Source organism: Leptosomus discolor, chromosome 1 (genome assembly GCF_034619465.1).
Source record: "Leptosomus discolor isolate bLepDis1 chromosome 1, bLepDis1.hap2, whole genome shotgun sequence".
NCBI lineage: Eukaryota > Metazoa > Chordata > Aves > Leptosomiformes > Leptosomidae > Leptosomus > Leptosomus discolor.
In genome coordinates, this window is record NC_141391.1 from 136,736,298 (window position 1) to 136,753,569 (window position 17,272).

Below are 17,272 nucleotides of genomic sequence, written 5' to 3' on the forward strand. Positions count from 1 at the left end.
AATGATCTGTATAGACTGTCCTAGTAATGGGATGCTCATCCAAAGTACTTTTATATCTCAGCATGTATGAAGGGATCACTGATAGATGTTCACAATCTTTTTAGTCCAGATCACTTGCAAAATAAATTTGATTTATGTAAAATTAAAACAGAAGCTTGAATAAGTCATCTAACATTATTACACATTTAAAGACGTTAAAAGACAAAAGTTACTGTACAAGTACATAGGAACTAAGCTATCAAAGGTATTCTAAAGCAACATAAAACTGAAGTAGTTAAAATAAAAGAACCCATAAGGTATATTATGGAAATACACTTGCCAGACAGAGAGAGAGAGAGAGAGAGAGATCTATATATACCCAAGTGCAACGTCTTGTACTTGGGTTGAGGCAATCTCAAGCACACGTACAGGCTGGGTGACGGGTGAATTGAGAGCAGCCCTGCAGAAAAGGACTTGGGGGTGTTGTGGATGAAAAACTAAGTACGAGCCAGCAATGTGTGCTCGCAGCCCAGAAAGCAAATGGCATCCTGGGCAGCATTAAAAGGAACCGTGGCCAGCAGGTCAAGGGAGGTGATTCTAACCCTTTACTCTGCTCTGGTGAGACCCCACCTGGAGTACTGCATTAATCTCTGGGGCCCCTAGCACAAGAAAGACACGGACCTGTTGGAACAGGTCCAGAGGAGGGCCACAAAGATGATCAGGGGGCTGGAGCATCGCCCCTACGAGAACAGGTTGAGACAGTTGAGCTTGTTCAGCCTGAAGAAGAGAAGGCTCCGGGGAGACCTTATAGTGGCCTTCTGGTTCTTAAAGGAGGCCTACAGGAAAGGTGAGGAGGGACTCTTGACCAGGGAGGGCAGTGATAGGAGGAGGGGTAAGGGTTTCAAACTTAAAGAGGGTAGATTTAGATTAGATATTAGGAAGAAATTCTTTACTGTGAGGGTGGTGAGGCACTGGAACAGGTTGCCCAGAGAAGCTGTGGCTGCCCCCTCCCTTGGAAGTGTTCTAGGCCAGGCTGGATGGGGCTTTGAGCAAGCTAGTCTAGTGGAAGGTGTCCCTGTCCATGGCAGGGGGATTGGAACTTTAAGATCCTGTCCAACCCAAACCATTCTATGATTCTGTGATTCTATGATAATGCCTTTGTTTGCTCCCAGTGAGAAAAACAGTAGTAGGGCTTTGGAGGATTACCTGCAAAACTAAATTTGGCTTCAGATTTTTAAGTGCCCTTAGGCTAGGACCAAACAATCAAATGCTGCCATTGCAATGTCAAGGTATCACATTTTGTGGGTAACTAGCAGAATATAGCATCATTTATTGTTGTTCATTGTACCATTCAAATCCAATCCATTTAACTACTCCTACATCGGTAAGTGGAATGGTGTGAAGCTAGATGTCCCTTGAACTATGATACTGAAAATTTTGCTTAAAATTATTTATTCTACAGCATGATAAGTCATTGCTGAAACAAATGAGCTGACAAACATAGAGAAGAAACCCAGCTGTAAAGTTTGATGCTAGCCCATTAAAATGGGGCATCACTCAGCTTGTTAGTGGAACAACTTCCATCTTACCTTATTGCTGTAATTTTGATAAAATATTACGTCAACCCTAGAAAGTTTAAATTGTTTGTGCATACCACTGTTGCGTTTGTTGTTTTGAGTTGTCTTATGGTAGTATCGAGTAGTCACAGTCATGACTGGGACTCTCACTTTAGCCACTACGTAAGCATAGAACCGCTTCTCCAAATAAATGTTCTTAAAAGAATTGATTTTTTTTTTTTCCCCCTTGGGCACTGTTCTTTTTTTTTTGCCTGATACCATGTCACAGTGGGAACACTTGGCTGTGGAGGCACCCTTCAGGGGACCATGTTCATGGAAATTTTTCTCTGTCGATATTTAAGATTGAATGTACTTTGAATGGATTAAAGATTTGTAACTCTCAAAACTAAAAACAATAAACAGTGCACAATTCATGAAACTTGATCCAAATTACCTGTTTCACAAATCATGACATTGTAGTCTTAAGATAAAATATCCTACAAACAAGTAAGGTTGGAAATCAACAGTTTCGTCCAAGATGGGGTATTTTTCTTCTAAGCAAGATGAAAATCATGTATTGAACTTGTCATTGGTCCAAGGCTACATATTGCACATTATGCACCACATAGATCCCAAGAAACTTGGAAGCTTAAAAGAGAAGATCACTGATACACAAGAGGCAAACCTTTTGTAGTTTCATCCCACTACAGGTGGTCAGAAGTCATAGATTTCGATCTATGGTTAAGCAGGCAAGTGACCGTCAAAGTCAAATGCTAAATCAAACTTACAACATAGCAGTCATACCGATCCCATGGATAGAACTACTGGAAATGTCATAATTTCCCTGTGTTTCCCTTACAAGAGATAGACAAGTGAATATAAGCTAAAAATGTTTCTAGCATGCCAGATCTCAAAGTATCTATCAGTCTCTCCTGTTTTAACAAGTACGCCTCAAATAGCCTAGGTTTTCTGCCACACAGGAAACTCTCTTCCAGGTAATTGGATTTTTGTTTATGAAATATTTTCCAGCACTGGCTATTTATTATATTTCTGGAATGTTCATTTTCCCAGAGATTTCTTCCTTTCAGCCTCTGTGCATCTGGAACCCATGGCTTAAAGGCAACCTAGCTTACTAGGTAAAAGCAGTGGGACTCTATGTAGCATTCTAAGGTACATTTCCTAAAACATCTTAAAGCACATATATCAGAGGCAAGCTAACAAAAGCTTTATAACATCCAGAATTATCTGGTTCCAGAAGGTGTATATTATGGCCAACCACTGTCTTTCTAAACCTTTATGAACTTTTCAAGTTGAATCATAATCCAAATTAGAGCGTTGGCTGCTCTCTAATGTGGAGAGATACAGATACTTTAGCTAATCTGAACTAAAAATCTCTTTGACCATAAACATTTATTCAGTCTTATTAATTTGTTTCAGCAGTACCAGTGCCTCTTTTAATTGTTTCCCATAAATATCCCAATGACTGCATTTACAGCCAGGAATGTTCATGAAAACAACTTATTTGAAGCAAACAGGAATGTTGAATTTGCAGACAGAAGCTTTTATACCTGAGGCTTGAATTTAATGGCTTGAGTGTCACAGCAGCATAAACCTGGGCTTCCATGACTCAGTTTCACCTTGCACTAGCCACACATTTCTATTTCTGTCCTTACACTGACACCAGCGCATATGCAGCTGCATGGTATGACCAGGATAAAAACTCCTAACCCTCACACCCCCCATAACCCCAGCTACCCTTCAGCTGTATCAGCTGTCTGAACTGTTCACCACTCAGTCGTATGATTGCCAGTATGCATGTAAGAGAAAGAACAAGATTGCATGGCTGTGATAGTAGCACCATGGTAGGGTGGAGTTAGATTGGCTTAAAGTGCTATGCAGCTGCAATCTACAAATGATGTTGCGTTGTACAGATGAGCTGATTTAATGGCTTACCATTGCTAAAAGGGTCTTCCCTTTAGAACCTGCACATTCTTCTCCCCTGCCAAATGCCTTGATTATAGTATATGAAAACTTATCTGATTAATTGGTCCCCTCCACCACAAATACTGTCCATTTTATTTCTGGAATTACTTCTCCATGGTTTTAGTCAGTAGGTTCAGGTGTCTCAGTGTATGAGACACTAGAATTAGTAGCACGAAAGTAAGGAAGGAATCTTTACCTAATGGTATCAATGAATTATTGAGGCATTTTATGCAGCTTCACCCTGTGAGTCTAGATTTTCCAAACAAAGAATTCATAGAATAACATGGACAATACATTTTTAAAAAAAAAAAAAAAAAAAAAAAAGAGAAACAAAACCCAGCCTCTTAATTTTATAAACTGAGGTAAATAAATCCATAGATAATCGCCTCAGCAAAAACCCTATAAATTTTAGAAAAGAGAGAATTACATCCCCCATTATAGTGAGAGGGAGGTATTTGATTTTCATCTAGAAATGGTGCCACATAGTTCAGGCGCCTGAATCTACATTTTGGATGCATTTGTTCAGTTAGGACTAAGGAGGCTGGTCACCTACCCTCTGTGGAAGAGCCAGTGGAATCTGGATGTCTAATTTTTGGACTCCTTTGAAAATCTCAGCTCAAGATGTCTGCCTTAATGCACTCATATTTGAAAATTCTGTGATAGGCATACGTTCAGAGATAGTGAGAATCTCATTATTGTGTAATGAACTGTTAGTGGACAAGCTAAACATAGAAGCTTTTCACAACAACCTATACACAAAAAATGGCAAAAACTTTCTACTCTACATAGAAGAAATTTAATCTTGCAGTAGAATTAGTAGAGTAGGATGGAAGCAGGAAGATGAGATCTAAAAAGTCAGTGTTTTACTGATTTGAAGTCAAGATCCAGAATCAAAAAAGTACTTATGTTTTCCAAGGCTTAGAATCACTCTGAACAAAGAGGTGTGGATGAACCTAGAAAAAAACCCCACACATTTATGTGCTCTTGGAAAGTAATGAATAAAGCAAGGCCATTTGAAACTTGTATCAATAAAACATTGTCTTACACCACTTAATCACATATTTGACATAGGTGTAATGTGGGAGAGTTCTTATAGGCATGAGTTTGCAACAACATTGCACTACTCATAAGTGACCATATGCATATGAAAATGAAGGTAATTAAACAAAATAAAAAAGCCTAAAGCAAAACTAAAGAACAGGAAATAGTTCTGCTGAAATATCATGAGTTCTAAAACTCTGCATTCCTTTTAAATAATTGGCAATATTGGCTGTCATTACACAATATCACAAGTTCTTAAATTTTAAAAGACTTTCTCAAGTTCAAAAATACTTTTAGAAATAACTTCCACTGTGTTTAGTACATCATGCAGATTGAGAGAAGAGCTATTTCTGCTTCCATCTTATTTTAGTCTTGATTAATCTACCTGTGTCAATGACACTTCATCGGAAAAATCACTGAATAAATAACGATCACCTAGCAATAAAAGACTTTACAGAAGAATAAATTACATTTAGGCCCCTTTATTTTATTCCATTAAAATAAGAGTTTCTTAATACATTTCCACATTATTTACATATGCAGCGGAGATTTTAAAAATGGCAGCCTCCATTCATACACACAAGTAAATGTAAAATGCATTTTACATTTAAAAGAAAAATCTCATTTCCTTAAAGAGAAAATTCTTTCCCCACACAAGAGAATACATAGTGATGTGGTGCTGACATTCCTGGGGCAACTGCATGAACTAGGATCAGATTCTGATCTCCTTGTTAACACCAATAGCAGATTAATCTTGGAGGCTGTCAGCATGTCTAGTTTACCTAACACTGAATCAGCCCAAGACATCTTCAGTGCACAGGAAAACTGATATTGTTAGGTGCAACAGAGGAGGACAGAAAGGAGGAAAAATGGGGCTGAGAAAAACAATGGTGTCTAAAAGACGTTTGTATGAGAGAGCTGGGAGAGGGAGTACTGTGACTTTGGAGAATCTGAAAAAGGCAGACAGGGTTTGTGAGACTGGGAGAGGAGAAAGTCCTTCTCTACCTCCTCATACCCATCTCCCTCATGACACACACTCTCCTGAAGTACAAGATTCCCTATCCTTACTCCATTATCTTGCCTGTTCTGCAAGAAACACATCGCTGGCAAACCCTGCTTACCCACCTGGATCTCCTGGGTCACTAGGAAGGAGTGGAAGAAGAAAAGGCCTAGAGACGGTTCTTATTCCCAGAGGACAGTGCTGGATAAAGATACAGGATGTGGTAGGTCAAGGTAGAGAACTACTGGAAAGCAGGACTTTCCTCCCTGTTGCTCATTTCCTCTGACAGTAGTTCCTGTTTTCCATTATCCATGCCATGACAGTGCCCTGAGCAACAGTAAAGAGCTGTGCTGCACAGGCTGGAGGAGCCCATTCCACCTCCTCCTCCATAGCTTCACACTCCAAGCAAACCACCCACTTCTGCACTTACACCAGAGAACGTGAAGGTGTGAGCCTCCTCTCTGAACTCAGAGAACTGCAGGAGGAAAGAACTCATGCCACCCCAGGTGACACAGCCTTTGAGTGGCCTGTCACAACATCCTGAGGAATCAAGACTACCTGTAAGGAATCAAATGCTTTGAGGCTTGTAGACAATTCAGTCCTGGAAAGGACATGGGAGGTCATTATAATGCAAAAGGAATAAAAGAAACAAAAGTATGTCTGGTAGAAAAGAAATAAAAGGAGAAAATTATCTGGAGCCACAGTATATTGTGGCACATCTCTGGATCAATAGTCTCAGAATGAAAAAAATGTAATCACAGCTTTACCAATTTCTTGGAAAGCAAAGGAAATATCACCTGCTTTGGTTCTTATAGTTTACAAAATAAAACATGTTTAAAGTTTGCTTTCACATGTAATTTTTTAATGGAGCAACCACTGGTATTAAATAGTTTCCCCTAAGACCCAAGGGATAACATGCCGTTTTTCAACATTCCTTCCCCAACTATCCCAATAAAACTCTCACCCTCCTAAACATAGCACTTAAATCTAATGTTGAATGGGCATGTTCAGAAGATCAGGGTTATCCTAGGACCATTAAATAATTAGTGTTAACAGGAATTTAATGAAGATGACAGACAATTCACCAGAAGGAGTGATGGAAACAAAGAAAAGGTAGTTAAAAAAACCCATATAAACAGAAAAAAAATATCTGGAAACACAGTCCCAACAGGAAAATCAGAACAGGCATGGGAAAAATGTGAGATAACGCATCTGAGGAAAATAACCCAAACCAAAGGACTCATTGGCACAAGAAACCTGAGGATGTAGTGAAGATGACAGGAGAGATTTGAGACAACACAAAACATTGTAGCTACACTTTTCCCTTTTACAATTACTGACCATTTTTTCCCCAAGAGGATTAAGCTGTAAATACAGTTATTTTATTAGTCTGCTTTTCACTCGTCCATTTTTTAAGCAAACAAAAATGTCTAATACTGCCTGTTTTAGTGGACACTATTAGAACTTCAGAAAAGAAGTCTGCTCCTATAACTTGCAAGGTGGAAGGCAAGGCAAAAACATCATATTAATCAGATCACAACAAATTTCAAAAATGTACTAGAAAAAATCAAGTAAAATCATGGTTGAGTTAGGAGAGAAGGGGATGTATCTGTAAATATATTTAATGTCACCAAGTCTGCTTACTATTTAATTCTGTTTTACGCAGTATGCCTCCCTTATTACTTTATCTTAACTCAGTGATAATCCACAGGGTATCTTAAAGTCTTCCCTTAAGGGTTCAGCAAATTTTTTTTTAAAGTCAACAAATACCAAAAGGAGGAGCAAGATTTTGGGAATTAGGGTTTGCAAAAAGAGTTTGCAAACATTTTACAGAGCACGGGATTTTAACTTAAAATTGTAACTTAGCAAACATGTTTTAAAGACAGACACCTAAGTTCCTCCCTGTTGTACTGAAACAGCGTAACAGCATGACTTTTTGAACAATAAAAAGACCTACGCTCATTGGCATTTCAGACAGTGTGGTCTTACTGTCCACTTATTCTTCCAAATTCTGCTCCAAATTCTAAGATTTCATCTTTTATAATTGCATTTCTATTTCAGTTTACACGGGACTGTTGGTAAAATGATGTAACATCTCTTCCACCCAGAAAAGTTAAGGCAGGAGCATCCTGGGTCCTAGAAACGCAATTTCTGAAGATTGATGTGAGGCCAATAGTCTCTACTCCCTACATCATTAATTAAAGTCCCTCAGTATTTTGTCACCAGCTCCTTCACAAGTAGAAGAGGGGATGGATTCTTGCACCTCTACTCCTGCTTTATTTATGGCCATATACAACGTGAAAAACAAACAAATGCACAACCCATTTAATTGGGTTACACAAACACAGATCTGTAGCATGACACGCTGAGTGCTTGTTGATGGTATTTCCAAGACTGTCTATTTTCACGGTTCTGGTCTGAGTTAGCTTCTTTTCGTTCCCTCTCCCACTTGGTTATCAGTTGCTCAATTGCTTTTCAACACAATTATCTATTTTACAGTCTCATATCCAATGCTACCTATTATTTTGGTGGATTTCAGATGTACAAAACCAAATCCTCTAAGTCTGTACAGCTGCCAGCTGCAAATATGCATACAAGCCTTAGGGAGTTTGTTTTCTCAGACTGCATGGTCAAGATATTTACAAATAAATGGACTAAATTAATCTCTCATGTGACTCTCTTGAAGCAAAAGATTTGGCCCAGTGTGTTTAAAGAAAGTAATTTTCCTGAAAATTTTATAGTCAAGAGTCCACAAAAATTACAGTGAAGGTATTTATTTCAATATCATTCTCACAATGTACTTCTCAGCTCTTCATCTTTTATGGTTATTTTCTTCCCTGTTTTGGTTCTGTAACTTTAGTTTCTAAAGAAATTTATAATAATAAATAATGTATCCCCATTTAGTCTTAAAACTGTTAAATCTTCTGAACTTCTTCCCTTTCCTTCTTGCTCTGTTAAGTGATCCTGTGCATTCTACTTCTAGTTCCTTCCGTCTAACACGATCAGACACAATTTTTCATTTTCCAACATAATTTTCAACACTTGTAAAGACTTCCCCACCACTGAAATGTGATGCCAGTATCTGTCTTACAGACAAATTTGTCCTCATCCTTATGAATCTAACAGATGAAAGGTGAACAAAACCTGACCTAACTTTTGCATTTTTGCTGAAGTACCAAGAGTTGACAGAAGATAATACAGCTCATGGCTTTTTGCTTAAGGTGTCAGATCAAGAGACACATCCATTTTGAGCAGTATTCTTGAAGAAAGAGCTGGATCAACTAGAAAAAGTCCCGAAGGGAACAAGAATAAACACACATCTAGAAAATTATTTAAGAACAGAGACTGAAAGAGCAAAGGCTAATTCATCTTAAAAGAAAGGGTGCAACAGAGACACAATATTATGTTGAATTTTGCTGAAAAAGAGGACAGAGGTAATCTCTTTATCTTTGAAAGAAAGAACAAGGAAAAAAAAAAGAAAGTTTAGCAAGGAGATTTAAGCTAGATACTAGGAAAACCTTATTAACAGTAAGCATAGATAAGTATTAGAATAGATCACTTAGGGAGGAAGTGAAATCTCCACTGCTGGATTTGTTTCAGCATAAATTAGACAAACATCTTTTCATAATGATTTAAGTAGAGTTGATCCTACCATGCACAAGGGACAGCCCTTCAAGGTCCACTCCAGCCTTATTTTTATGATTCTACATTCCTAGTTCTTCAGCTTCTGCTGAGATGTGTCTGGCACTCCTCCACATGTCATAAACAAAGGATTTTTGCTGATCCCACAGTTCCTGTCCACAAACTTTTACCACTTCAGATCTCTTCATCACAGGACCTCACAAACCTATAGATTCTTTCACAGCATTTTGCAAATGAGCTAAACCTCAGGATTTTATAGTACAAGTGATGAACTTGAAATTCAGTAAAATCTGATGGGTTCATAAGTAACTCTGGAGAGCCAAGAGTTTGCTCTCCAGCCTCTCAGTTTGTACTGCAATTAGTACAGAATTGCTGTTCTCCCAGGAAGCAGTATGACATTCCACACAGGACAAGCAGTAATCTCTGATGTGTTGATGCATCACAACCTACAAGCTGTGAGTACTGGCTTCTACTGTGAGCATCACCCATGTCATAACTGGATGGAGAGTAGTGAAAAAGCTGAGAAAACAGAGGCAAAATAGGGGAGGCTGTAATCAAGTCTTCAGTGAAGAATACTTGGGAGGTCTCCCTTAGCCTAAAAACATTGCTAAAGGCTGCATTTTGGCATAGTGATAGAAAAGGAGGAATACTGGAGTCTGCTGTCTGTTCTCAGGGTTATTTTTTCATTTTATCCAATGATTCTTGTCTGAGGACTAGACAAAAGTGGAATAACATTATCACCATGCTACATCATGAAGTTCATGATGTCAACTTACTTTTCTACTTGGTTATTTGCACTCTACATCCTGTTTGAGCTGAGCCCAAGTAGCAGGGCTGGAGGCTTGTATGTTGTTTAAGGAACTGTGCTGGAACATGAAGAAATGGATTTGAATACTCCCATCAAACCAAGATATGCCTATTACTCACCTTCCAGGAACCTGACCACATTTTATTAAGTCAATGAAGAAAGCAAGGCACACTAAATAGTTTCATACACTTGGCTCACTATTGACAATAAAAGAGAATCTAATTGCTGCAATTCTGAATTACTGAATATGACCCTGTTCTAGAGCCACGTCAGCATCTATTGCTAGGTAATATGTAATGGAAGGTCTCTGTAATGTAATGGAAACTATCTGTTCTTAGTATCATAGAATACCAGGTTGGAAGGCATCTCAAGGATTGTCTAGTCTAACCTTTCGAGGTAAAAGTATAGTTTAAATTATACGGCCCAGCACCCTGTCAAGCTGAGTCTTAAAACTGTCCAATGTAGGGGAATCCACCACTTCCCTTGGGAGATTATTCCAGTGTCTAATTGTCCTCATGGTGAAAAAGTTTCTTATGGAGTCCAGTCAGAATCTCCCCGGGAGTAACTTGTATTCATTACCCCTAGTCTTTTCCATGTGACTCCTCTAAAAAGGGAGTCTCCATCTTCTCGGTAAGCATCCTTTATGTACTGGTACATGGTAATAAGGTCTCCCCTAAGCCTTCTCTTCTCAAGGCTGAACGAACCCTGTTTTCTCAGCCTTTCTTCATATGGCAGGCCTTCCAGTCCTCTGATAATCTTCATGGCCCTTTTCTGGACCCTTTCCAGCTTGACCACATCTTTTTTGTATAGCGGGGACCAAAACTGAACACAGTACTCAAGGTGTGGTCTGACCAGTGCTGAGTAAAGCAGGATAATGACCTCTTTATCTCTGCTGGTGATGCCTTCGTCAATGCAACCCAGCATCCTGTTGGCTTTCTTTGCCGCTGCGGCTCACTCTTCACTCATGTTGAGCTTGTCATCCATCAAGACTCCCATGTCCCTTTCCACAGGGCTGCTCTCCAGCCAGGTGAATCCCAGTCTGAGCTGCATTCCTGGGTTATGTATTCCCAGGTGCAAGACCTTACACTTGTCCACATTGAACTTCATAATGTTCCTGCTAGCCCACTCCTCCAGCCTGTCCAGGTCTTCCTGGAGGGTGGCTCTCCCTTCTGGAGTGTCAGCTACCCCACTCATTTTGGTGTCATCTGCAAACTTCATCAGGGTGCTCTTGATCCTAACATCCAAATCACTTATGAAGAGATTAAACAGCACCAGGCCCAATACTGATCCCTGGGGGACCACACTAGTGACTGGCTGCCAGTTTGAGAATGAACTATTTACTACCACCCTCTGACTATGGCCTGTCAGCCAGATCCCTACTCACCGCACAGACCACTTGTCTATCTATCTAGTATTATATTTATGGCTAGTAACAACACACTCTTTAGTCAGAGTTTAGAAATTAATCCTCTGCTGAGAGTCAATAATTTAAACAGACCCTAGGCCACGATATGTGAAACAATGCCCAAGAACAGAACTACAAACAAATTTAGGGACATTGTAAGTACTAATAAACAAGCATGTCTCACTTTTCAGTTAACTCAGGTACAGCTAGAAGCCCTATGAGCTCATTGCAAAGCACTTAAAAATTGTTCTTAAGAGGCCAACCCCATTTGTTTTTTTGCAACAGCTCTGTGGATGAGTACCCAAGGCATCACAGAGGCAGCACAGACCTGGATACAAATATTTGTTATGTTATCCTGACATGTTACAATCATTATCACAGAGAATTTTTGTTATACATAATGAAGGAGCATCTATATGACGAAGTATTTCTTCTGTATCATTCTATTACTGCACTTTGTACAATAGTATATGGACATTCTCAGTAAAGGATGATCTGCTGCTATTGTATAATCCTTTTCAACATTAATAATTAAAATTAGAGTGCTGATCACTAAGATATAGCTGATGATTTCTTTAACGATAGATTAGTACTCAAAACTGTATCAGTTAAACAGCTGTGAACTGCATTGGTCTGGAGAACACTCATGAGAAATCAGAATATCAATGTGTATCTTCAGATGTAGAATAATCTATACAGTAACTTAGCACAGGGAGAAGAAACTTACCTCTTCTTCTTCCAGTCCAGTTAGATCCCAGAAGTAACTCAATCTCATCTGCAAACGCTTCCATTGTTCAAGGAACATAGTAGCTTTAAAAAAAAAAAAAAACAATTTAAAATTATAAATCCAATGCCCTGTGGTGAATGTTTGTGTTACTTATAAGCTCTAACCGATATGTGAATCCCATTATGCTAGGCCCTTTACAAATAACCACTAAGAAACAGCCCCAGGCCCAATTTAAAAAAAATAACACAAGCAAAGCATGGAAACAATAATTACTGTCTTTTTAAAAATAAAATAAAGAAAGCTACAACATGGATTGCCCAAAGGCACTGGCAAGTTCCTGTCAGGGGCTGGAACTGAACCCATATCTGTTGATATCCACCCCAACAACATCATCTGTTTTAGTTTACCATGAGTCATTCTATAATTCCTAGGTAAAAAGCATATAATAAACAAAATCTAGATCTAAATATTAATCTGTAACACTCTAACTGGCCAAACAGATTTTGCCACTTCAGTGTTTCTAATCAGTCAGAAATATGTGAAGAAGGTAGGTGCAGTCTGCTACTGAAATAAATGAGTAATATCTATATGTAAACTAAGACCCTCAGTAATATGTAGAAAATCATGTTCTTTTGAAACACATTATAGTGGTACAGTTCAATGTTTCTGTCCTGCATAGACACAGTGATTTTGTTCTAAAGGACTGGCCCGTAGTTCAGTCTCCTGCTTTTCCTTTTTTATTAATATGAAGAAACAGATGTTGTACTGTTGTCTCATATTTACAGTCTCCTGACCTTCCTCTCATAACTGCTGTTTCCTCTAGATAGCCCTTTGCTTAGCTGCTCATGATTTATGGACTTATGGATTTATTAGAAATAGGACTTCTCATTCTTGACTTGCGGACACCTATTTTCAGATGACTATACTACCAACTAAAAACACCCAGTATACCAATAAAATCTATACTTATAAACAACTGTGGGCACTGTTCTCCATTTTCTTATGCTTCACTTCACCTTTTTAGTTAGTGAAAAGGGGATTGTAAAAACATTGTTAGATCACAGCAGTATTTACATCACTTTGAACATCTTGTAGATAGCTCTACAAGACACACAACAATGGAGAATTAGATCCAGCTTCCTTTGACTGCATCTACACTTGGTGTAAGCTGTAAGATAATACTGGGAAAAGTTAGATTACTATTAAAATAACCTGACTCCTACAAGACAGAATCTATTCCAACAGTTAGCTGCAAGTATTTTCTGCAGAGTTATCCTTCCATAATGTAAGAAATAAATATCATTTAAACACAGGACTGGCAGTACACTGAAAGTAAATCCAGACATTAAGCAATTAAGTTGCTGTCCCTGCTCCTTCCTTATAAAGGAGAGGACGTATAAAAGCTATATTTAGTGTGTTTTGAAAACTCAAGGGTTTTTAGATATCCTAAATACAAAAACATTTTGTTATTTTACAGGGTGCTATAACTCATTCCATTTTTTCCTGTTATTCAAAAAGTCAGTTCTACATTTAGCTCTGTAAGAACTTACTTGGCTACATGCAGTAGCTGTTCTGAAATCAGCAAGTTTGCACTGACTTACACTAGCAGAAAAGCAGTCCCATTATATTCAACTGTCTTTCTAGTAAACTCATCTGACAGCTGAAATTCAGTATGCCAGAACACCAGTGACATTAAGCACAGTTAGCCAGGCATTAGTCCGTATTTTGTGAATATGGTCATTTGCAAACAGTATTGCTGGAATCACAAAGATACTTTAAGAGGCATCAAGACCAGTTAGTAAAATCATGATTGCTTTCAAGATATTAACCATAGTATGTCATCTGCCTTTTACAGAATGGGAGAAGGCAAGCAGGATGAAAGACTTCTTGTGTCCAACACCATCATGAAATGAAGCCAGCTCAAGTTACCAAACTTTGCTCTTTTAGGTATACAATTATAAGTCATAAGACGTATCAATTTCCACATCACTATACTTTATCCTACGAAAAAGCATTCAGGCAACATCTACTCAAGATACTGTGAGGCAAGCTGATTAGGTGTGTGAATGAGAGCTGTTATTCAGCAGAATGAGCTCTAGATACGACCAGTGCAGTCTCCTAGTAGCAAGGCAGCAAAATTTGGTGTAATCTAATGCTTAATACGCAAGCTGGGCAGTGTTAGTAAAGGATACTTTATTTCGCTTTGCTGTTCTTTTTATACAACGGCTGTATTTTCTTGCACTGACAGGCTCAGTTATCATGGTCCCAAGAACAGACTTTCCCAATCTGTGGGAAATATTTTTTTGGAAGGAGGCTACAGCTCAGAAAGAATTTTGTTATTCTTACATGCCTTTTTTTAAAAGCAATGAGTATGGAACTTTTTGTTCCTTTCTGTTCCTTTACAGATTCTACTAATTTATCTTAGTGCAAGGATATATCAACATTTTGCTTTCCACTGTTACTAAAATATAATTCTTTCGGATGAGTCTGCATGGAAATGATCATTTGCATGTATGCAAGTTTACAGTAGAGATTCTTTGTCAGGAAAATACTATTTACCTATGAAAGGGTAAATGAATTGTCATTCATACACATGCTGTCCGAACAGCTACAATGAAACTTGGACATGGCAATGTATTGCATGCTTCATGGCAGCCGGTAAATTGTGACACCTTATCTGCCAGTCTACTCTGTAATTGGCAGCAATCTGAGGTAGGAAAATAAGTCATTGTGAGAGTCTATAAATTCATCATCTTTTGCCATTTCTCTCAGTCATAGTGCTTATCTATTCTTTAACTTCTGCTGAAGGGTTTCTAGGAACTGGTAAACAAAAACTTCTTACTTCCATGGTATAATCTGTTTGCAAGTTCCTTAAAAAACTTATGCTATCCATACTCAACACCAAGCTACCAATCAGTCATTCCTAAAAAAGCTGTAAAATTTTAATAAGGTTGCAATGTATAAAACACTGATTGTTGAGGGATGGCTACAATATAATAATATATCTGCTCAATTTCATATTAAGAATGAAAATTTAATTTTGTGAACAATGAATAGGGAAATAAATTATTTTACAGTAGCAATCACAGCTTTAACTTTCACAATAAGGAAGATCTAGAGTGAATGAGGGCATAACATCAGCAATAATACACACGAGCACAGTACACACACTCTTCAGGGCAGAGGTGAGGCCAGAAACAATAAGAATACTACAACATATTCATTAGGGTTTATGAAGTGTTTTGATATCCTCAGTGAAACAGGGTATACTTGCCATTAAAGAGAACCACGCTTGTTTAAATGCAATACTTTAGAACATATTATAATTAAAATGATAATAGTCCCATTGTTCTTGGAAGCCCATAAAGTTTTGTTAAAATTATGTGATTAAGTTGTTCCACATGGAAGTGCTCTGTGTGCTTAAATTAAACCCTTTCAGCTGCCTGCATCATACCAATCCCCAAATACATCCTGGCCCCAAATGCAGGAGGTTAACACCTTCTTAACACCAGGGACTTGCCATATTGATAGAAAATGAAGAAAAATGAAGAAAAACATGGAAAAATTAGAAGTGCCATTAAACAAGGCAGTAGAGGGAGAAAGGACACATTTTTCTTTCCTGAACTACTCAACTCCTCTCCATTTATTCCACAGCTTGCTGTTGACATCAGAAAGCCTTGTTCCAGTCCCAGCACAGACAGCCCCTCACTGGCCTTCTGAGGCTTGCCAGCTTCATAAGCCACCGATATTACATTCAATCTAATGGCACTTTATTATACGTAAGGCTACTATATGTTCTACTACTGTGCATCCCAGCTTTCATTTCTGTCAGGAGTCCAAATATCAAATGACACTGTTAACATGCAAAGCAATACTCACCCCAGAGAGCCATAAAGATGGAGAAGAAGACTGTGGCAGGGTTATCAAATAAGTGGCTAGCTCGAGCGGTAGCACAAGCCGAGCTGAGGTTCCAGTAATCACAGAACTTGTCACACAGTGGGCACATGGTGAAGGCATTGCTTTGGTCGCACATTTCTTTACTATAAATGACAAGTGCACAAACTCTTAAGAGTATTATAACTCAGGAAAGGGGGATGTACAGGAGTGATATCAAGCAGCACACTGTAGCTCTTACAAGCTATTTGCAACATATGTGGTTTGCGCTTGCAGAGAACAGAAGCTGTGTGTTTCTTCAAGGCACATTGCCGTGCGCTGTAACATTACAATATTTATATGCACCTTACCAACAGAAAAACAATGCAGCACTGCAGCCAATCTAATCACTGCACTGTATTAATGAATTAGTGAAGACTGCATCACTGAAGACTGAAGTTAACCACGCTAAAAGAAAATAATTAAAACACAGTCAAAGCGGAATTTGCCACCTCTACAGTCAGTTACGTGATTTGATACAGATCAGATTTAAATTCATGAAAAAGAATTCTGAAATGGCTGTAAAGGAAATTGGTGCCCTTGACAAAACACACATTTTTAACACGGTGGCACAAAAAATCCATGTCAAACGTCATGCTACTTTGTGTTTCAGGACTGGCAATGGAAGTCTGCATGAAAGCCAGAACCAGCACCCAAGCATGTTGGTTGGTCTGTGTCACAGACAGAATAAATCTGCAACATCATTTGCAAGACATCCTAGGTTTTGGTATAAACTAACATTAGTGTACTGAATTTAAAAGACTTATAGCATCGAAGAGTCTCATTCTTAGCAAGGATGTTAAATTTCACATAATTTACTTTGAAATTCTCCTCTACCCTGCAATTTATTTGTGAGATATATATAAAAGCAATGGTTGTTTTCCCTGCATAGGGCTTTAACACCAATTCTCATCTGTAGTACCATCTGCAATAAAGTTTTGGCTAAGTTCTTCAAGTGTGGGTAGTTATTTTAGGCACCCATTCTAATACGTTTTAGGGGTGTTCAGGTATTGTGCACAGTGATTTCAGGAAATCAGATACCTTTACATTTCGGGGTTCTCAAGTTTGAATGCTAAATATGAATGCAGCATTCTCAGTCTCCATAGCTCCTGCTTTTTCTAGTACAGAGTGCTAACTTAATTTTCAAAAAGAAAAAAAAAAAAAAAAAGAAAAAAACCAGCTCCCCACCAGCAGCAAC

General features: G+C 38.4%; 1 protein-coding gene across 1 annotated transcript in view; it reads right to left on the reverse strand.

The window, feature by feature from the left end:
- ANO2 (anoctamin 2) overlaps positions 1 to 17,272 on the reverse strand; it is a 205,092-nt gene that overhangs the window by 107,736 nt on the left and 80,084 nt on the right. Inside the window, exons 12-13 of the mRNA XM_086465725.1 lie at positions 16,021 to 16,181; positions 12,142 to 12,224 (exon numbers count right to left, since the gene is read on the reverse strand). Of these exons, the coding sequence (XP_086321851.1) occupies positions 12,142 to 12,224; positions 16,021 to 16,181 (244 nt within the window). The remainder of the gene's footprint in view (positions 1 to 12,141; positions 12,225 to 16,020; positions 16,182 to 17,272) is intronic.